Source organism: Gorilla gorilla, chromosome 12, assembly GCF_029281585.2.
Source record: "Gorilla gorilla gorilla isolate KB3781 chromosome 12, NHGRI_mGorGor1-v2.1_pri, whole genome shotgun sequence".
Lineage (NCBI taxonomy): Eukaryota > Metazoa > Chordata > Mammalia > Primates > Hominidae > Gorilla > Gorilla gorilla.
In genome coordinates, this window is record NC_073236.2 from 102,630,426 (window position 1) to 102,654,026 (window position 23,601).

A 23,601-nucleotide genomic window follows, 5' to 3' on the forward strand; every position below is an offset into this window, starting at 1 on the left:
GAAATTTATTGCCCTTGTGGTCCTAAAAATCTCTCTCCTCAGAAAATAAGATTTTTTTTTTTTTTTTTTTTTTTTTGGCAGTGAAAAATGCCATGGCCTTGTTTCTCATAGCAGGTAAAGAAGAACCAAAGAATTCACTGGTACTAACAATTAAACCTATGCCCTCTGAGATCTCATTGTAAGTGTCTTTCTGCCTGGACTTAGCTGTACTGCCTGCGTTCCAATCCTAGCCCCTCCAAATCCTGACTCTGCAATTGTAACCAGGAACCCCAGCTTTTAAAATATCTTTTAATCACTCACTTTCTTTCCCTCCCCTCTTACCCCTTCATTCCTTCCCTCTCTAGACCTTCCCCTCTGGCAATGCATGTTTATCTAATTGTTTTCTTGGTTAAAAAATTCCAGAAGCTAATCTTGAAACAAACCAAGTGCAGAGCCCCAACTACAGAATCCTTGTGCTTAGGGGGAGTCGCAAACATTTTCTCCACTACCATTGGGCTGAAATCAAGATAATGCCAACCAGACCTCCAAACAGGCAATTACCCAAGATATCCACTGAAACAAGACATACAGACCCTGCATCCTGTACCACTCCCAAATGTCTCCCATACATTTCCCCCTTAAAAACCCTATGGTCAATTTTAAAATTTAAGGTGGTACTTTAGAACACTGGTTCACCATCTTCTCTGTTTGCTGGCTTTCCGATTAAAACCTGCTTTTCCTCCCACCAACCCTCACCTCTCATCTTCTAGAAGCCACTTAGCTCTGTGGCCTCAATTAACCTAACTGCAAAAAGTAGCAAAGCAACACCCATTTCATAAGACTGTTAGGAAATTACATCACATCATTCCTGTAATCTTAGCAATTTGGAAGGGGATGTGGTACATGCAAGTACTCAATAATGTTAGCTACCCTTTTAACTGATACATGAATGACAGTACAGCTTGGTAACTAAGAATAACTAGAAGTCATCTTCTTCACTGGTTAACATTGGTTAAGAGAAAGGTAAATACAGTGAAAAAAATTACCTTCTTAGAAAAATGGAAGAAGCATAAGAAGAAAGATGTAGGGAAGAGAATGGGAGAGAAATAAGAAGAAATATACAGTCTACGTTTATAGATATTTGACTTATCAAGAGGCCAAAGAGTAAATTATGACCCAGAAAATGTACCAGATAGGATATAGGCTAAACTGCTATAACTTTTGAGTAATTACAATTGTAATTGTTGAGACTCCAATAATTCAGTGGCTCAAACAACACGAACAATTATGCTCTTTCACATACAGGTCAGAACGAGGCCTGTTACACAGTGTGAGTCATGGGAGGGTGGCTCTCTTTCTCAAGGCCATCGGGTGAGCCGGTTTCCTCTGTCTTGTTAGTCTGCCACCCACTGGAGTGCTGCTTTCCTCCGAATTAGCAAATCTGGCTTGCCAACACAGTATCTGCCTTCCAGGTATGGGGAAGGCACTAAAGAAAATTGGAGAGCCATCAACTTACTGTTTTAGCCACAGGGCCACACCAAGCTGCTGGGAGATGGGAAGTGTGGGCCAACTTACCCAAAGGAAAAAGGGGAGAGTGGCTGCTAGAGAAAGATCGTACCGTAGGAAGTGTCCCAGGGAGAAGCACCTTCCCCGCACACGCATTAAGAGACACAATGACATAGTATGACCTTCTGGGGGCACTACACTAGAAAAGGGAAGAAAGCCTCAGATGGGCATGTGTACAGCTTCCTAAACACACTGCACATGCTTACTTCCCTGGGGTAAGGAGGGCAGCCCACCCTAAAGGAAGAATCATGGGAAAGTGGTGTGAGATGCTGGAAGTGGGCCAGCCTATGAAGGCCTAGCATCAAGGTTAAACATTGCACTTCTACTTGAAGTCACCCACTTGAGTCTCTTCTAAGTGTGCTTTTCTTTCTTTCCTGCTCTAAAGCTTTTAATAAACTTCCACTCCTGCTCTGAAACTTGCCTCAGTCTCTTTTTCTGCCTTTCATCCTCAGTCAATTCTTTCTTCTGAGGAGGCAAGAATTGAGGTTACAGCAGACCCATATGGGGTAACTCAGATACATTTCCACTGTTAACAATTTTACATAAACTTTTAGAGATATGTTATCATTAGCTCAGAGTAACACAACTAGTAAATGGTAGAGTCAAGGTTCAAACTCAGGTCTTTAGACTTGTGTATCTATTGAGCCAGTAAATGAGAGTGCCTAAGACTGCCCCCAAATCTGGTCTCTTTTCCACCCCACCAAATTACCTCACAATCCCATTGCTTCCTTTCACACCACTGAGGATATGTTGTGGAAATCTATCAACCCAGAAGAGAACTGAGGTTTCATTCTGTGAATTTCTAATAGAAAAATCGTATGCCTGATTAAATACCTATTTGTCAGATATTTAATATATATTTTCTTCTATTAGGATATTCCATTCTTACTTTCACTGGGCAGGTTGCCTAAATGGTCATGTAATCAGCCCTTGCGGTAACATTCCCTGATCCTCAGCCTGTTTTGCACCTGTGGTTTAGCTTTTCCCAGGAGGATATGCAAAAGTGAGGGAGGGGTGGATCAGAATTAAGTGATTTCTTTTTCATGTGACTGGGAGGATCCCTTTATTCCAGCCCCTGCCCAACTCCATTAAAAGCAATCACTCCCCCTAAACAGCCACAGAGCAGGTTCTTTTACAGGGAGCCACCATGGCTGATAAATCCAAATTTACTGAATACATTGACAAAGCTTTAGAAAAATCAAAAGAAACTGCACTTTCTCATTTATTTTTCACCTATCAGGGGATTGCTTACCCCATCACCATGTGCACCTCAGAAACTTTCCAAGCGCTGGACACCTTCGAAGCCAGACATGATGACATCGTGCTAGCATCTTATCCAAAGTGCGGTAAATGACAAGTCGTTTCCTACAAGTACACTTCTCATAGTGAGTAGGTTGGGGAGGGTATGAGACAAAGGTGGGATGAAGGCGGTTCCTCATTGCAGGAATCTGTCTGAGCATCAGTGAGGAGGAGGGCCACCGTGGTTAAGTACGTAGGTTGTAAAATCAGTAAATAGAACTGCTAGATTAAAAAACTCCAGTGTCTGAAGGAAGAGCTCTGTGCGGAAAGGCCATGATGGAAGATGGAGGGCAGAAGGGGGTGGATGACGGGCCTGGAAGGGAGGAGCATGAATGTGGGAAAGTCCAGTTGGCAAGGAACAGTGACAGTAGCAGTGATTTTGTCTTGATTTCCGGCTGGACAAAAGCACAGCCACTTCTATAATTTACATGATGATTTCCATGTTATAAATTATTTTTCAGGATCAAATATTGCTCCATCAGTTTCTCAAATCACTTTTACAAAGATCCTTCATCAACGGAAAATAAGACATGAAGAATCTAGATGATCCTGCTTTCTACCATCTCCTTTTGATTCTTTCTACTGTTGTTTACTAAAGCCAACCTCATTTAATATCTTTTTTTCTTAACTGATGCTGTGTTTTCATAAAATCAAAATTATAGATTCCTGTAGAAAATACATATTAATTTAATGTAAAATAATATATACAACTTATAATAAACTATTTCTATAACATAACATTGTTCTATAAGAAACATATTCTAGATTCAAAATGAAGCATTGTCCCTTGTTAAAGGAGCCATCTGTTCTCAGTTGAATTTTATACTAATTATAGGTAAATGCTGTTTTCAATCAAACCATTTCTTTCCATAGCCCAAGTTATTTCAAACACAGAAGAACTAAATATACACATCAGGGAATGGTTGTAGATTTTAATTTTTATCACGTATATGCTAAAGTCACGTCCTTTTGTTATATCAAGACTCCGTAATGAGTTTCTATTCTCTGATTTTTCTGATAGGTTCAAACTGGATTCTCCACATTGTCAGTAATTAATATATGCTGTTTCTAAAAAAAAGTATAAATATCCAGAATTCCCAGTTCTTGAATGTGGGGATTCAGAAAAATATCAGGTTAGTACAACCAGCCTTTAACCTTACAGCAAATTATCATAGAAAGATTTCTTCCGGTTTGGAGATTCTTTAGTTTTCAGTTTGGAAAGTGCAATGCTAATAATTACCACAATTTACTGTGTGCTTACCATATCCTCAGCACTGTTCAGGTAACATCTCATTTTCTGCAAAATAGTCTTATTACCATTTCACAAAAGATAGAAATGCTAGGGACTTGCCCAAGGTCAAGGGACTAATAAATGATAGAGCCAAGATTTGAACCCAAGTTTTCTAGTTTGAGCTTTTAACAACTATACTGTATAGCCAGGCTGTTTTTGTTCTTTTTATTTTAAGTAGGGGAAAAGTAAGCTGAGAAACCTCAGGAAATGAACAGAAAAGCCTCATCTCTGAAGACATGGACCTGTGCAGGATGGTAGTAGGAATCACCAGTCTTTTCCTAGTAAACCATGATTTTTATTTGAAATGGAGTCTCACTTCATTGCCCAGGCTGCAGTGCAGTGGTGTGATCATGGCTCACTGCAGCCTCGACCTCCTGGGCTCAAGCGATCCTCCTGCTTCACCCTCCTGAGTAGTTGGGACTGCAGGCACGTGCCAGTACACCTGGTTAATTTTTTTAAATTTTTTTTGTAGAGACAGGGTTTCATTTCGTTGCTCAGGCTGGTCATGAACTCCTGGGCTCAAGTGATCCTCCCACCTTGGCCTCCCAAAGTGCTGAGATTACTGGCACGAGCCACCGCACCCAGCCAGACATGATTTTTGATTTCCCTATCTCAGTTATGATTCACCTGTGTGTAAGGGATGGGAAGGAATCGAGCATTAGCTAAGAGAGTACGCCACTGATGTGTGTGAAGGGGATAACAGGTCACCCTAGCTGTTATTACTTACCTTCCCAATACAACCAACTGGGTCTTGGATGTGAGATAGGATGTTCTACTCCCTGCCCAGGGAAGGCAAGAAAGGAGTGGGAGGAGGGTCTACCTCAGGACTTCAGGGCTTGGACAGAAAAAGGACATGGAAGACAGCCTCTCCCCACTCCTAGACACACCAGAATGCAGCGGGGAAGGGAAGGCTGTATTCAAGGGGGAACCACAGTCTCAGTAAAACTTTCAGCAGTGTTCACCACCAAGATTCCCAAAAGGCAGACAGAACTCAGCTACTAACATAAAGCCACTGGATTGGGACTTAGGGAACAGCTTCTGGAAGGTGACTGAGACACTGGCATGATGACAAATACAAACTTGAAAGTTGGAACCTAGATGGAAGGAAGCCCATTTCCATGGATTAGGTCAAAGTAGCAGAAAAATACATGGTAAAGGGACTCAGAGGAGGGTGTTTTGGAGGTAAGTGCCGAGTCCTGGATTTGGTTGGCAACAAAGGAGCAGGGAGGGTCAACTGTACCAAAGCCAACCTGATGAAGGCTCAGCCGAGACAGGCCCAGGAACATAGGATGGACCAACAGGGGCAGTAAGAAGCTTTGACCTAGGTAGGAAAAAAAGGAAAAGCCCCATAGACTTCTCCTGTCCAGGCCTTTGCATAACCTTTTTCTAAGGAGAGTGCTTAACATCACCTTTGATGCCAACATTTATCCAGATTTCAATTTCTCTCTCTCTGTTTTTTTTTTTTTTTTTTTTTTTTTGGAAATGGAGTCTCACTCTGTCACCCAGGCTGGAGTGCAGTGGTGCGATCTCGGCTCACTGCAACCTTCACCTCCTGGGTTCAAGCAATTCTCCTGCCTCAGCCTCCCGAGTAGCTGGGATTATAGGTGTGCGCCATCATGCCTGGCTAATGTTTTGTATTTTTAGTAGAGACGGGGTTTCGTCATGTTGGACAGGCTACTCTCAAACTCCTGACCTCAAGTGATCCACCCTCCTCTGCCTCCCAAAGTGCTGGGATTACAGGCATGAGCCACCGCGCCTGGCCAATATGCCCTTTAATTTTAAATGGAAATCAGTGAAATGAACTTCACTTAACAATTATTTGCTTTACAGAGAACTTTTCTGGAGTACATATTTTTCCTTAAATAAGGTATCTAGTCTTTGCTCACATTTGGGCTATATTACACATTTTAGTGAACATAGTATTATATATTATGTAGCTATCTAATTTAGTTACAGTTGACTTCCATTTTTCCCTTGGGTGCTTTTCTAATCCTTTTAGTAACGTTACCATTTCTCATGTGTCTGTACATGATTTTTGGCCATGCAGTTTCATGGAAACCACAGTCTATAACTTAATCTGAAAATAACCACCTGTGCGATTTTGCACAAAGTGCTTAAAACCTCAAAGCCTGTTCTTAATCTCTAAAATGGGGGTTACGATATCTACCTAAGAGGATTGTTGTGAATGAGTATGAAAATGCTTCAAATGTTTAAAAGTACCATTTGATGTAAATCAGATTTTACACTGCTAGTCACCACTTGGATCCATATCATTGATTTAAAGTGCATTTTATTTTTAAAATTTCATTTTTTGCCCCCTTGCTTGAGTTGAGATCTCCACTAAGTTTTGTTTTTTTTTTTTTTTTTTTTTTTTTAAACGGAGTCTCACTCTGTCGCTCAGGCTGGAGTGCAGTGGCACGATCTCAGCTCACCGCAACGTCCGCCTCCTGTGTTCAAGTGATTCTCCTGCCTCAGCCTCCTGAGTAGCTGAGACTACAGGTGTGCACCACCACACACAGCTAATTTTTTGTATTTTTAGTAGAGACGGGGTTTCACCATATTGGGCAGGATGCCCAGCCTCCACTAAGTTTTTACAGAACAATTGGCTACAAACATCTGAATATCCTTTTATCACTTATATTATATTGTAGCTGCAACCAAGCAGTAAGTGACCTCTACAGATGTGGGACTAAAAACTTGAAGCCTTACTTCCCTGCATAACATATACTAATGGTCTGATTGTAAGTGAAAACCCTTAATCCTGGCAGATTAAATAGATAATTTTATCTTCAAAAGTATCTATAGAAATAGATTACAGAAAAAGAATCAATCACCTTTGTCCATATACTGACAAGAATTTCTCTCGTAAAACATTTCTCGGACATTTAAGTAACTCTGTACTTTCAGGTTCCATTGAGATATTTTATTGCCTAGAGTTTTAGCTGGTTAAACAGAAAGATTTAGATGTTAAAAATGGATTCGCAGGAACTGTGGAAAGACTTGACTATTTCTGTTAAAGACCTTGAATATAGAAGAGAATCAAATTAAGTGAAAGTGTGTATTTCAGATTATGAGTTCTCTTGAACAAAATGGATTTGATATGATTGTAGGAAAAGGTAATTTTTAAAAAAATTACAAAAATGATTGGGAAATGGTAAGCAGGGTACAAAAAAGAAATTCAAGAATATTTTAATTATTTGTTTATTTATGATTCTTCATTCCTCATCTCCACAAAGTAAGAAAACAGAAATAAAGAAAAATTGGCCAGGTGCGGTGGCTCACGCCTGTAATCCCAGCACTTTGGGAGGCTGAGGCGAGCAGATTACCCGAGGTCAGGAGTTTCAGACCAGCCTGGCCAACATGGTGAAACCCTGTCTTTATTAAAAATACAAAAATTAACTGGGCATGGTGGTAGAGACCTGTAAACCCAGCTACTCGGGAGGCTGAGAAAGGAGAATTGCTTGAACCCGGGAGGCAGAAGTTGCAGTGAGCTGAGATCGCACCACAACACTACAGCCTGGGCAACAGAGTGAGACTCTGTTTCAAAAAAAGAAAAATTGGAGGAGGAGGAGAAGATACAGTCACAGTAGTGCTAGAAACTATCACTTAGATACCAAACCTAGGAGTGATTCAACACACACACACACACGCACACACGTGCACATTTTCACCTTTTTGTGTATATTTTTAAGAGAATGAAAGGCTTTCCATCACCAAGGATTTTGGCAACTCACCTCCACTATGACAAATTACCTGGGTCTATCTTCAAGAATAAAGCCAAGGTGAGTGTCCTTTCCTACTGATAATTCTTTGAAATTTCTATGTATAGATATTAGTTTTTGGAAGTAGATCATGAGTTTGTTGCTCCTCATAGAAGCTTAATAAATGAAGTGTGACATTTAGTTTTTTTGTTTTTGTTTCTTTCTTGACATATATTTGCTATAGTTGCAGTCAAGTCAAATGCATTTTCGACAAGGAAATAAAACATATGCATAGAATAAAATGTATTTTATAATCCGTTTAACAGTGAATAATTTTCTGAATCCTGATAGAATATTTAGTGTTTCATGCACACGCAAAAAACACAATTTAGTAAAATGAGAAAAAAATTGTTCCTTTCTTTCTGGTGAGCACTATTTACCTGAGGCCTAAAACTATTTTTTCAAATATATTTAAAATTTTTATAGAGACAGCATCTCACTATGTTGCCCAGGCTGGTCTCGAACTCCTGACCTCAAGAGATCCTTCTGCCACCAAGGCCTCCCAAAGTGGTGAGATTACAGGCATGGGCCACCATGCCTCGCTAAAACTATTTTATTTTTGAATTTCACATGTAGTAACGAACTTCACAGCATGCATACAGAAGTATATGTGCTTTGGCTGTTCTTATCATTTGTTTAAAAATGTTGTTTTATTAATCAGTATTGATATATTTCTTGTAATTACTAGTTTTTACCCAACCCTTTCTGTTTCCTGTCTCCTGGTCTCCCCTCCATTCCTTATTTCTTGGTGCCTTTTTTCTGTCTCAGAAGAAAATGATTTGAATTAGTTACAATCAAGATTTATTTAAACTCCCTGCAGGGTGCGGTGACTCACACTTGTAATCCCAGCACTTTGAGAGGCCGAGGTGGGCAGATCACTTGAAGTCAGTAGTTCGAGACCAGCCTGGCCAACATGGTGAAACCACATCTCTACAAAAAAAATTAGGTTGGTGCAAAAGTAATTGTGTTTTTTGAATTACTTTTAATGGCAAAAACCCCAATTTTTGCACCAACCTACTAAAAATAGCCAGGTGTGATAGCACGTGCCTGTAATCTCAGCTACTTGGGAGCCTGAGGCAGGAGAATCGCTTGAAGCTGAGAGGCGGAGGTTGCAGTGAGCCAAAATCTTGCCACTGCTCTCCAGCCTGGGCGGCAGAGCGAGATCTTGTCTCAAAAAAAAAAAAAAAATTTAACTTCTGCCGAATGCTAGCAAGAAGAATGGGAGAATAGTGAGGTAAGAGCAAAGAAAGGCAAAACAGGAAAACTGTTAAGATAACTACAATTTCAATGGTAAGAGGCAGGAGGGGAAGCAAAATAAGAGAGGAAGAGTAGGAAAGCAAACCTTAGGGAAGTGGAGGTTTAGAATGAGCAGCTTTGTGGCTGTGATACAAGAATCCTAGTAGCTTAAAATGGGAAAATATCTTAAAGGTCATCTACGCTAATTCCCATTGAGTGTTTGAATTCCACTAAGCAGCTGGACCATGATTCAGCACCTCCAATGATAAAGATCTCCAGTATCCCCTAAGCCAGCTTTGAATAGCTCTGTTAAACAGTTTTTCCTTATATCGCGAATGTATAAAGTCTGAAATACCATTTTAACACATAATTTCCCCCGCTGAATGCAGTTAACACATTTTTCCTTAGTGTCTCTATAATAAATAGAGCTGAAGTAATTTATAAAGCGTTGGACTTGGGGCACGCAGGCTTTTGAACAGAGTTTCACATTTGTAAGAATACAAGGGCAAGAAAAGAGCAACGGGCTGGATGGAGTGGCTCACGTCTGTAATCCCAGCACTTTGGGAGGCCGAGGCAGGAGGATCACTTGAGCCCAGGAGTTCAAGACCAGCCTTGGCAACATAGTGAGACCACCGTCTCTACAAAAAATACAAAAATTAGCCGGGCATGGTGGTGCACCGCTGTGGTCCCAGCTACTTGGGAGGCTGAGGTGGAGGATTGCTTGAGCCCAGGAGGCAGAGGATGCAGTGAGTGAGATTGCGCTACTGCACTCCAGCCTGGGTAACAGAGTCAGACCCGGTCTGAAAAACAACAAAAAACAAGAGCAACAGCAGGGAGGTAAGACGTTGATGTGGGGAATTTGTTCATACTCCAGCCAATTAGCCCTCAAATTCAAATTTATGTCTTTGTAAACTTACAGATTGCTACAAGCCAGGGCAACTGAGTGGTAGTTAAAGCCTCAAATATAAAGCCCTCAAATGGCAAGAATCTACTATATTTGGACTAGGGGGAGGGATGAGTGTTAGATCTAAGCACAAGACAAGACCCCGACCCATTGATCTCTACTCAATTTTATCCTGTTGGTGTTAGTTAAATTCTTTAGGCAGACAAGGTATTTTGAGATCCTGATTCCCTCCCACTTTCATGTTATTTACAAATTTGGTAAATACAGCTTCTATATCTTTACCTAAATGATTCATTAAAACATTAACTATTACCCAGCCAAGAGAGTGGAAGGGCTTATTAAAAGCCTCCCAGCAGGTTTACATTAGTTAATTAAGTATTTATACCCAGTCAGTTTTGTTATTGTTGTTATTGTTGAGATGGAGTCTTGCTCTGTTGCCCAGGATGCAGTGAAATGGCACGATCTCGGCTCATGACAACCTCCGTCTCCTAGGTTCAACCAATTCTCCTGCCTCAGCCTCCCGAGTAGCTGAGACTACAGGTGCACAACACTGCGCCTGGCTAATTTTTGTATTTTTAGTAGCGGCAGGGTTTCCCCATGCTGGCCAGGCTGGTCTCGAACTCCTGATCTCAAGTGATCCACCTGCCTCAGCCTCACAAAGTGCTGGGATAACAGGCATAAGCCACCATGCCCCGCCCCCAGTCAGTTTCATATGCCTAACTGCTCCTGATTCTGGCTTACATTCTTACTTTTTCTGTAGGAGAAATCATAAGCTACTCCACCTACTAATCTAAAACCATGTTGAAAAAATCCAGGTGTTAGCTGACTTGTTCTTAGAGGGCCCATGTTGCCCCCTGTTGGTTACAGTTTCCTCTTTTATGTGGCCCCAAATCTTGTTTTTAGTCAATTCTAGACTTCTCCCAAATGAAAGTGAATATCGCAAATCTGCACTTTGCAAAATCCACATCTTTCCCCTTTCTGAAAATGAAATGACTTCTGCCTGTTCTAGTTGTCTGGCCTCCAATGTTTTCAGATTCCTCGGAATTCAGGAACATGCTGGATCATGTGTCCTCCAGTTTCCTCAGTACTTGAAATAGAAGGCTTCAGGCCAGAAGGCTGAACTCAGAGCAGACGCGTGATCCTCTGTGATCTTTTAGTTCTCTGGGGTTTCAGTTTGTTCTTTACGATGTTTATTTCATGCTACTCATCCAAAGGAACACTTTCCTCATCAAAGAAGACAGATATAGGAATTCAGATGTTCTGCGTCATCTACTCACCCATAAACATCATACCCAGAGAGTGGGCTTTGCCATTCTTTAATCTTCTCCTACCAACTCTAAAACATTATTTTTGTCGTCCTTAACATTATTTGCAATTTTTATTTGAGGGTTTAAGCTTTCAGGTCATACTCTTGTGATTATTCTAGTGAGCTTGGTCTTTTTTTCCTTTTTACATCTTCTATGCATCTTATTGCCTAAATTCATTTGCAAGAATCCTCTGCAACAATATCAATCTTTTTCTTCTTCTTTCTCTCCTTTCCCCAGATTTCCCCATCAGCCACCTCCTGTTCCTCAGTTTCCTACTGTCATTCTTTCTCTATATATTAACACAATTATGTAATATATAAGTGGACACGATGATATTGCTCACCCTTTCAATTTTCCAAATTTCAAAACATAGACCCAAATAAATTAACTCAATTTTTGCTCCCTAGATATTGGTGATATTTCGAAACCCTACAGATACGGCAGTATCTTTTTTCCATTTCCACAACGATGTCCCCGATATTCCAAGCTATGGCTCTTGGGATGAATTGTTCAGACAGTTCATGAAAGGACAAGGTATGGCTGTTGGTAAAAGAATTATTCTTACTTGAACAGATGACCACACAAATGTGAAAACCCAAATGTGTTTTAGGGTAAAGGAAGAAGATTTAGGTAGATCTGGGAACCAAAAAGTTACATTTAAATGAACTGTTATAGCACCATTAGTTCTGTCCATCCAACAATTAAATGCATTGCTGTTTTAAAAACGAATTTGGGGCCAGGTGTGGTGGCTCACGCCTGTAATCCCAGCACTTTGGGAGGCCGAGGCGGGCAGATCACAAGGTCAGGAGATCAAGACCGTCCTGGCTAACACGGTGAAACCCCATCTCTACTAAAAATACAAAAAAATTAGCCAGGCGTGGTGGCACGCACCTGTAGTCCCAGCTACTCGGGAAGCTGAAGCAGGAAAATTGCTTGTACCCAGAAGGCAGGGGTTGCAGTGAGCTGAGATGGCGCCACTGCACTCCAGCTTGGCAAAGCGAGACTCTGTCTCAAACAAACAAACAAAAAAACTAATTTGGACAAGTCTTATGCTGACTATGAGTACAGAGTGGCTACAGAAAAGACATGGGACAAAGAGAGCTTTAACAGTGAGTGATGTAGAAAACCATTTGTAGTGAACTTCCTTGTCACTATGTAACACTGATAAAAACAAAAAATATTTTTTACAAAACCATGACACCGAGCTACTATACCTAAGACATTTGTTTGCTAGAAAGAAAATAAGTTTTTGTCAGAAATAAGTTTTTGTTAAACATGTTGATATTTTGTCTCTGGTTTATTGATAACTCTAAGTGTCTATTAATGCTCCAGGTGCTAAAGTAGGGGTCGTCTATGCATTATTTTATTTAAGATTTATAACAAACTATGAGTAAGGTGGTATTAGCTCTATTGTACAGATGAGGAAACTAATCAAAATATAAATCAGACAGGCACAGTAGCTCATGCCCGTAGTTCCAGCACTTTGGGAGGCCGAGGCGGGCGGATGACTCGAGGTTAGGAGTTTGAGACCAGTCTGGCCAACATGGCAAAACCCCGTCTCTACTAAAAACACAAAAATTAGCCAGGTGTGGTGTTGCATGCCTGTAATCCCAGCTACTCAGTAGGCTGAGGCAGAAGACTTGCATGAACAGGAGGCGGAGGTTGCAGTGAGCCGAGATTGATCAACTGCACTCCAGCCTGGGTGACAGAGCAAAACTCCAACTCAAAAAATAAAATAAAATAAAATAAAAAATAAAGAAATAAAAATACAAAATTAGCCAGGCATGGTGTCTCATGCCTGTAATCTCAGCTACTTGGGAGGCTGATGCAGGAGAATTGTTTGAATCCAGGAGGCAGAGGTTTCAGTGAGTAGATATGGCACCATTGCACTCCAGCCTGGGCAACAAGAGTGAGAAACTCCGTCTCAGAAAAAAAGTTAAATCACTTGCCAATGCTTGTAAGTGGCAGTGACTCTACATCCATGAGTATAGTGGCCAGAGACCAGTAACTGATTCCTTTTTTTAGTGGCTCTTTTGAGTCTCTACGGTGTAATAGATGGGATATTAAAGCCCAATGACCCTGGAGGAGAAGCTGTTGTCAGTTCACTCTAAGAGGGCTACTTTTTTAAAAATGTATTTATTTTTGTTGTATATATTTAAGGTGTACAACAAAATGATGTTTCACCGTATACACAATGAAATGATTAATACAATCAAGCAAATTAACGTATCTATCATGTCACACAATTACCTGTTTTGTGTTTACTAAGAGCACCTAAAATCTACTCTTTTAACGAATATTATATGGTATAAAATCATTAACTGTCATCATTAACTGTCATCCTCATGCTGTACATTAGATCTCAAGATACTTATAACTGAATAATTCATAACTACATAACAAATTTGTACCTTTTGACTTATGTCTCCCTATTTTCTGCCCTTCCCCATCCCTGTAACCACCATCCTACTCTCTATTATGTATCTGACTTTGTAAAGATTCCACATATAAGTGAAAACATGCTGTATTCTTCTCCTCTTTTTTTCTTTCTTTCTTTCTTTTTTTTTTTTTTTTTTTTGAGACAAGATTTCCCTCTGTCACCTAGGCTGGAGTGCAGCGGCGAGGCTCACTGCAGCCTTGACCTCCTGGGCTCACGTGATCCTCAGCCTCCTAAGTAGCTGGGACCACAGGCACTTACCACCATGCGCAGCTGATTTTTTTTTCTTTTTATAGAGATGGGGCCTCACTATATTGCCTAGGCTTCGTATTTTTCTTTTTGTGTCTAGCTTATTTTGGTTAACATAATGTCCTCCCTCCGTGTTGTTGCAAATGATGATGAGAAACTTGTCATCAGTGGGACAATGCATTTTAGGGAATATCTGTTTCCCTATCCATCCTTGGAGAGGTTTGTTTTTCTCATTTAACAGGAAGTCTGAAGGTACGTAGGTGGTTCCTGGGATCTCTGGCCTGCACCTCTGGTATTCCCTTGGCCTCTCTCTCATACTTTTTGCAATACACCCTGAAATTGGCTACTATCCTTCCAATCATCACCTTTAGGTCATGAAAAAGGAGGAAGGATAGCAGTAGCCGAATGTGTTCCTTAGCTCCACACAGCAATAGTTTTGCCAGAAACCTTCCAGCAGACTCTTGCTTGTGTCTCACTGGGCAGAACCATTTCATGTGGCCAATTACAGCTCTGAGGAAGGCAAGAAATCAAGAAACAGAATTGTCATGATCAGCTTAGACCCAAATAATCAGGGTTTGGTTAGCAACAAAAAAGAGGATGTATTGGATGTTGGGTAGGCAACTTACGGTATTTGTGACAGAAAATAAAACACATAGAAACTGCCTGGCTCAAAGCAAGGGTTTCATGATAACAATGATCATGATAATAATTATGATATTATTAATAATAGTAATGGCTATTGAGGCCGAGCGGGGTGGCTCACACCTGTAATCCCAGCACTTTGGGTGGCCGAGGCGGGTGGATCACCTGAAGTCAGGAGTTCAAGACCAGCCTGACCAATATGGTGAAACCTCGTCTCTACCAAAAATACAAAAGTTAGCCAGGCATGGTGGTGTGTGCCTGTAGTCCCAGCTACTCAGGAGACTGAGACAGAATTGCTTGAAACTGGGAGGCAGAGGTTGCAGCGAGCTGAGATTGCACCACTGCACTCCAGCCGGGGTGACAGAGCAAGACTCCATCTCAAAAAAAAAAAAAGCTATTGCGTGTTACTATGAAGCAGGCACTGTTTTTAGCATTTGACATGTGTTAATTCATTTAAACCTCATAACACCCCATTTTACAATTGAGGAATCTAAGGTACAAGGAGTTTTAGGAGTTGCTCAAAGTCACAGAGCTAGTAAACAGCACAGATGATCAGTGCCTACATCTGCATTGTCCAGTGTGGTAGCCACTAACCATATGTGACAACTGAGCACTTGAAATGGGACTTGAATGGGACTGGTGCTAAGGAACTAAATTTCTCATTTTAAAAAAACTGAATTAATTCAAAATTTTTAATGGATATACAATTCAGTTACTGGAAAACTTTTAAGTAAGTGTAATTAGTTGCGTATGTGAATATAGTTTTTAAACTGTACGCTTTATTAAATCTAAATATACATCAAGTATTTTCAATAAAAATTTAGCATCCAAATTGAGATTCTCAGTATATGTCTCATACTCAATGGCTTTTGAAGATTTAGAATATTAAAATAATGTAATGTTTCACTCAAATTTTTGTTGATTATATGATGGAATAATATTTTTGATAAACTGGGTTAAGTGGAGTAAAACATTAAAATTAATTTCATTTGTTTCTTTTGTTTTTTAAAATTACATATATGGCTAGCATTACATTTTTATTGAACAACGATGGTCTAGAAAATGTCTTTTTCATCATTTCTTTCTGGCATTGTCTCTGTTGGGTTTCATGTGTCATTCACTATTTCTGAATTTTTTTAATCCACCTAAATATTCGTGATTGTCTTATAGTTTTTATAAATCATTTTTGTAACTTGCTTAATTTTGGGTTATTTATGAAAAATGTTCCAAAAGGTAAGAAAATAAATAGAAATTTAGACAATGGGACTGATTTTTATCAGCTTTTTGGTGGCAGGGATTTATACTATCATAAAGATATCTCGAGCATATACACATATGTATAGTTTATATTTTATAGCATAAGTTAATGATCATTTTAACCTCAGTTATTCGACATTTCTTAAAGTCTTCCCCCCTGTGTTTTTAGTTTCTTGGGGAAGCTATTTTGATTTTGCAATCAATTGGAACAAACATCTTGATGGCGACAATGTTAAGTTCATATTATATGAAGACCTGAAAGAGGTGAGATTATTATTGATATTTTAGAGCAAAATTTATTGTAAACTACAACGTAGAGCACTTACTTATAATGTCTGTTTGTATAAACAAATATGGTGTTCAATTTTTTAAAATATTCCAGATATATGGTACAGTGCTGGAAAAGAAAATTCAAACCATGCATACATGCTTAGGTTGTTTATTTAACAGAAATAAAATAACGCTTAGCAACTTATTACTAAAAGTGACTGCTTTACTTTCCCTTTATGATCGATAGTTCAAATTTGTAATAAAAAAATAGGTAGGTCTGAGTTGATTTAATTGAACATACACTTGGTTGTGAACTAATTTATCCAGTCAAGTTATTTTTTAAAAATTGTTTATTGATGTAACAAATATCTAGTGAGTGATTGCTCACCAATTAGGCCCTGGTGTTACATCAGTGAACAGACAAGGCAAAGATCGCTGCCCTGTAGTAACTTACATGCCAGTTGGAGAAGGTGGAAAGAAAGAATGATACATAATAAACACAATAATTTTTAAAATGTATATAGTATGTGAGAAAAAAAGAAACATCATAGCTGGTGAAGGAAAATTAAAAATGCTGGGGGGCCAGGCACGGGGAAGGATTGGACAAATTCCGGTGTAAAATATGATGTTTAGGCTGGTGTGGTGGTTCATGCCTACAATCCCAACACTTTGGGAGGCTGAGGCAGGGGGATCACTTCAGGCCAGGAGTTCGAGACCACCCTGGGCACATTTTTAAAAATTAGGCATGCACTTGTAGTACCAGCTACTCAGGAAGCTGAGACAGGAGGATCACTTGAGCCTAAGAGGTAGAGGCTGCAGTGAACCATGATTAGGCCACCACACTCCAGCTTGGGTGACAGAGTGAGATCCTGTATCAAAAAAAAAAAAAAAAAAAAAAGAATAGGAAGATTAGGAGAGACCTTACTGAGGGGATGTGATTTGAGCAAAGATCCGAGGGAAGTGTGGGAGTGAGCCAAGTAGGTAACTGGGGAAGAGCATTTCTGGCAGAGGGAATCAACTGGAGCAAAAGCTGGGATAGTCCTGGTGAGATTAAGGGACAGCAGATGTGCCTGGGTCAGTAGGAATAAACCAGGGCTGAACAGCCAATGAGGAAAGAGTCAAGGAGGTAGGATGGAGTATGCCACTCACTCTGGCTTTCACTTTGAGGGAAGTGGGAAGCCATCGTGGGATTTGAGCAGAGGAGTGATTGGAGCAGATGTGTTTTTAACAAGATCATTCTGGCTAGGTGTGAGAATGAACTGGCGCAAAGCAAATGCTGGGAGGGCTGTAAAGAGGGCACTGCAATAGTCCAGGCAAAAGAAGATGGTGGCTCAGGCCAAGAATGCGCCATGCAGGGATGAGAAGAGGTTGGATTCTGGATATATGTTGAAGGGAGGGCCAACAGGATTTGCTGCTGAATTGGATGGAGGGGAGAGTGGCAAGACAAGGAGAGAAGTCAAGTAAGCCTCCAATATTATTGGCCTGGCCAATAATATTGAGGGCTGAGTTGCCACCGATTGAGTAGGAGACGGCAGCAGGTGAAGGACTGTCGCGGAGATCAGAGGTTTGGTTTTGGACACATTAAATTTGAGATGTTTACTAGTCGTCCTAATTGAGAAGTCAAGTAGGCAGTTGGGCATACAGGCCTTGTAAGTACAGAGAGTTCTGGGCCGTAGATAAAATTTGCGCATCACTGACACATAGCCGTGCTTTAAAGCCGTGGAAATATATACCTAGGTATATAGATAGAGAAGATGACCAAGAACTTGGAGCCCACCAATTTAAAGAGTTTGGGGAAAAAAGGAGGAATCAGCAAAGGAGACCAGGAAGCGGGGGCTACTGAGGTAGGAAGGAAAGCAGAGTCCTGTGGAGAAAGCATGTTAAAGAGAAGGGAGTATCAAGTGCTCGTTAACTTAATTGGGTTTCTAACACCAGTCTTACATTACATTCTTATAAAAAGAAAGTGTGGTTTAGGCCAGGCATGGTGGCTCACGCCTGTAATCCCAGCACTTTGAGAGGCCGAGGCAGGTGGATCACCTGAGGTCGGGAGTTCGAGACAAGCCTGACCAACACAGTGAAACCCCGTCTCTACAAAAAATACAAAAATTAGCTGGGTGTGGTGGTGCGTGCCTGTAATCCCAACTACTCAGGAGGCTGAGGCAGGAGACTCACTTGAACCCAGGAGGTGGAGGTTGCAGTGAGCTGATATTGTGCCATTGCACTCCAGCGTGGGCCACAGAGCAAGACTCCATCTCAAAAAACAAACAAACGAAAAACCAAAAACAAACAAACAAACAAACAAACAAGCAAATGTATGGTTTAGGCCAGGCACGGCGGCTCACGCCTGTAATCCTAGCACTTTGGGAGGCCAAGGCGGGTGGATCACTTGAGGTCAGGAGTTCGAGACCAGCCTGGCCAACATGGTGAAACCCTGTTTCTACTAAAAATACAAAAATTAGCCTGGCGTGGTGGCACACACCTCTAATCCCAGCTACTCAGGAGGCTGAGGCAGGAGAATTGCTGGAACCCTGGAGGTGGAGGTTGCAGTGAGCCGAGATCATGCCACTGTGCTCCACCCTGGACAACAACAGAGAAACTCCGTCTCAAAAAAAAAAAAAAGTGAGATTTAATCGACCCTTTCTGTTTATAGGATGCATGTATATAATGTGAAATAACATATTAATTCTAGTTTAGAATAATGTTTCTGAAACTTGTGCACCATAGAATACAAGTGTTGCCCCAGCTGTTAATAAATATTTCTTGAGGTTTGGGAGGAGGTTATTCAAATAGATTTAGGAACTGCTGTATTCTATAGCCTGCTCTCTTGGAGATTCACATTATGCACTGGTCTATTAAAGACTCTGAGAGCAGCCTGGGCAACATGGCGAAACCCTGTCTCTACAAAAATACAAGAATTAGCCAGACGTGGTGGCATACACCTGTTGTCCCAGCTATTCAGAAGGCTGAGGTGTGAGGATTGCTGGAGCCCAGGAAGTCCAGGCTGCAGTGAGCCGTGATTGTGCCCTTGCACCACTCTAGTCTGGGCAGCAGAGCAAGACCCTGTCTAAAAAAAAAAAAAAAAAAAATTCTTCAAGTTTTTATGATTCTAAAAATTAGACTTTCTTAATGGAATTAAACATTAGCTATAAATAGAATTCAGAAAAAAAGAGAATTCAAATGAGCACATAGGAATACATTAATTGCTTCTGCTGGTCTAAGTTGGTACTTTTTAATGCAGTGATATCATCCTAGATAAAATTATAACCTGTGAATTAATGTTACTGTCATTATTTACATGCTAAAAACTATTATCTGGTAAGTTCAACAAGAGTCATAAGTTGAAACTACAAAGTATAATCAATACAGAATGTCTTACAGAGATATCTCAATATTTACATAAGAAGATGAAAGTACTCTAAGTTTAAAGGGGGGGATAAGATGAACTAGGGAGTTAGGCTGAATAACTCTGATGACTAAAAAGTCTGTCTCAGCTCAGAGAACAATTTCCATAGGAAGAAATTTATCTTTAAGAAAATTTTTTTACAGAATCTGGCTGCTGGAATAAAACAGATTCCCGAGTTCTTGGGATTCTTTCTAACTGGGGAGCAAATTCAAACTATCTCAGTCCAGAGCACCTTCCAAGCAATGCGTGCGAAGTCTCAGGACACACACGGTGCTGTCGGCCCCTTCCTTTTCCGCAAAGGTAAAGTCGCATTGGTTTCTGGGATTGTTATCAGTTAGGGACTGACTTTGCACACAACAGGTAATCCAAATAACTTCATCTTAAGCCAGATAGGGTTTTATTTTTCTCCGCCTCAATAAGAGGTCTGGACACAGGCTCTCCAGAGCTGTAACTGGCAGCCCCATACCATCTTTTTTGGTTTATTTGTTTGTTTTGAGACGGAGTCTCGCTCTGTTGCCCAGGCTGGAGTGCAGTGGCTCAATCTCAGCTCACTGCAACCTCTGCCTCCCAGGTTCAAGCGATTCTCCTGCCTCAGCCTCCCGACTAGCTGGGACTAACAGGCGAGTGCCACCACACCCAGTTAATTTTTTTGTATTTTTAGTAAAGGCAGGGTTTTACCATGTTGGCCAGGATGGTCTTGATCTCCTGAACTTGTGATCCGCCCGCCTTGGCCTCCCGAAGTGCTGGGATTACAGGTGTGAGCCACCACGCCCGGCCGCCCCATACCATCTTTTAGGGTCCTTTCTGCGGTTGACAGTCCTTTCTGATGATCACCTTCTGAAAACAAGATAGCAGCTGAAGCTCAACTATTATGTTCAAATTCAGATAGGAGAAAGTGAGTGGGCAAGGGGCAGAATCGTATTAGCTGAGTGAGCCCCCTTTAAATAACTTTCCTGGAAGCCCCATCAGTGAGTTTTTTTGTTTTGTTTTTTTTTTTTTGAGACAGAATCTTGCTGTGTTGCCCAGGCTGGAATGCAGTGGCACAATCTTGGCTCACTGCAACCTCTGCCTCCTGGGTTCAAGAGATTCTTGTGTGCGCCACCACGCCTGGCTAATTTTTTTGTATTTTTAATAGAGACAGGGTTTTGCCATATTGGCCAGGCTGGTCTCAAACTCCTCTCCCGAAGTGCTGGATTACAGGCGTGAGCCACTGCACCTGGCCAATGACTCCTTTTTTTCGTCTCTCTTATTTATTTTATATATATTTTTTGAGACAGTCTTGCTCTGTCGCCCAGGCTGGAGTGTGGTAGTGCGATCTCGGCTCACGGCAACCTCCGCCTCACAGGTTCAAGTGATTCTCCTGCCTCAGCCTCCTGAGTAGCTGGGATTACAGGCACCCATTACCACGCCCAGATAATTATTGTATTTTTAGTAGAGATGGGGTTTCACCATGTTGGCCAGACTGGTCTTGAACTCCTGACCTCAGGTGATCCACCCATTCTCAGCCTCCCAATGTGCTGGGATTACAGGCATGAGCCACCACACCTGGCCAATGACTTCTTACATTTCATTGGCCACTTTCCTTGCAGTGGTGGCTGGGAAATGTGACTTTTTTAAGCCAGGCATATTACTACACAATTAAAATCAGGGTTTTGTCCATAAGGAAGAGGAAGAAAATGACTATGGGAAAGGCAACTAGCTCTCTCTGACATGGATGATATTTACTATATTTCATTAAAGTATTCTAAGTTCTTGTCGAAATGTGTGATAATATAGCTTAAGGATTGCCAGTGTTATTTTTCATTGAGTATATAATGAAATAATGAGATGTAGAGGTAGCACATATACCAGCAAGGACAACAACAGCTAACAGCAGGCATCTATCATGTATTAAACATTTTGTTGGGATTAAATTTTATTGTAAAAAACACTGAAGTTCTAAGGCCGGACACGGTGGCTCATGCCTGTAATCCCAGCACTTTGGGAGGCCGAGGCAGGTGGATCATGAGATCAGGAGTTCAAGACCAGCCTGGCGAAGATGGTGAAACCCTGTCTCTACCAAAAATATAAAAATTAGCTCGGGCTGGACGTGGTGGCGGGCGCCTGTAATTCCAGCTACTTGGGAGGCTGAGTCAGAGAACTGCTTGAACCTGGGAGGTGGAGGTTGCAGTGAGCCAAGATTGCACCACTGCGCTCCAGCCTGGGTGACAGAGCCAGACTCTGTCTCAAACAAAAACAAAAACAAAAACAAGAAAACAAAAACAAACAAACCAAAAAACCCACTGAAGTTCTTAATTTTCTAAATGTAGGAATCAAAGCTCAGGAATGTTAATTTTCCATTGTCACATAGCTAATAAACAGTGGAGTCAGGATATGAGCCTAGACATGACTCTACTGTACTTTTTCAAATGAAAATCCATTTTTAAAATCTACTGTAAGCGGAACATTGAATGTAAACCTAACTTTGGTTAGATTCTTGACTAACCCCCATTTTTATGGCTTGTTTAATCAGCTTTAAGGAGGTGGGAAATAGAACCTTTCTATCTATTGTTAATTAAGTGCTATTTAGAATAGGACAATTCTAAGGTAAATAAAGTAATAGTTTTAAAAATGTATGCTATTCCCTGTAGAAAATTCATAAAGCATAGAAAAATGTGAAAAAGTATTAAAATTATCCAAATTTCTTCCACCAGAGGTAGATTTAACTTTTTGGCATATTTTCTTCCACCCTTATTCTGTGACGTTTTATATAGCTGATGACATTTGTAAACAGTTTTGTGTTTTCTTTTATTCCCTTAATATATTGTAAGCGTTTCTTCATGTCATTAAACTCTTTATTAACATACATTTCAATAGCTATGCAATATGGAACTTACAACTTCAACCTAAATGATCAAAAGATCTTTAAGAAAAAAGTAACTTTCTTTACTGGTAACAGCCAGTAAGAAAAAACATCCCAAACTCAGGCAAAATAATACATTTTTGCAAAATTATCAGTATCTGAGGTCTTAACGAAAACTTGCTATAAAATGTTAACTTTCAAAGGGTATTTAAAGTCTTTAAGAGACTTTACAGAGAAAAATATCATTCTCAAAAAGTGGAATTTTAAGTTCTAGGTGTTTGGAGAAGAATAGGGTTAGGGTATCACTGAGGCTGATGGCTCCCCCTAGTGATGTAAAGAAAACATGTCACCTCCCACACCACGGATGGTGGGGTCCCAATGGATATTGTTAATTTTACAACAGAAATCACATTAGGTTTTAAGAGTGTAAAACTTTTGGCTGGGCGCGGTAGCTCACGCCTGTACCCAGCACTTTGGGAGGCCGACGCGGGCGGATCACCTGAGGTCAGGAGTTCGAGACAAGCCTGGCCAGCATTGCGAAACCCCATCTCTACTAAAAATACATTAGCCGGGTGTGGTGGCGGGCGCCGGTAATCCCAGCTACTTGGTAGGCTAAGGCAGGGAGAATTGCTTGAAGATCGCACCACGGCACTCCAGCCTGGGCAACAGAGCGAGACACCGTCTGAAAAAAACTAAATAAAGAGTGTAAAACTTTTTTCCATGTGTCCATTTTAACATATCAGAGTGAAATATTGCACTGAAAATGGTAAAATCATGAAGAAATATTCTAACAGATATCTGGGTCTACTGTTTTTTGTGTGTTGTAGGTGAAGTTGGTGATTGGAAAAATTTGTTCAGTGAAATTCAGAACCAGGAAATGGATGAAAAATTCAAAGAGTGCTTAGCAGGCACCTCCCTCGGAGCAAAGTTGAAGTATGAATCATATTGCCAGGGTTGATTCCAGTCAATTCAGCAGGCCTAGATTTATTTTCCTTAATAATAATTAAGTGTAAATAATTAAATGATAATTCAATCAAATAATCAAATAATAATTAAACAATATTGAAATCTAAATAATACAATACAAAATAATAATACAATTTAATAATAATGATAACATCGGACATTTTTGAACACAAATATAAGTTTGTTCACTTT

The 23,601-nt window shown here is 40.5% G+C and overlaps 1 protein-coding gene across 1 annotated transcript; it reads left to right on the forward strand.

Moving 5' to 3' along the window:
• The first annotated feature begins 2,692 nt into the window (after nucleotides 1–2,692).
• SULT6B1 (sulfotransferase family 6B member 1) lies at nucleotides 2,693–23,401 on the forward strand. Its single transcript, XM_004029101.5, is given in 8 exon segments — nucleotides 2,693–2,891; nucleotides 3,866–3,892; nucleotides 3,895–3,977; nucleotides 7,828–7,917; nucleotides 11,751–11,877; nucleotides 16,098–16,192; nucleotides 19,745–19,901; nucleotides 23,271–23,401. Coding segments are annotated over 8 exon segments (909 nt in total).
• Nucleotides 23,402–23,601: the final 200 nt, after the last annotated feature.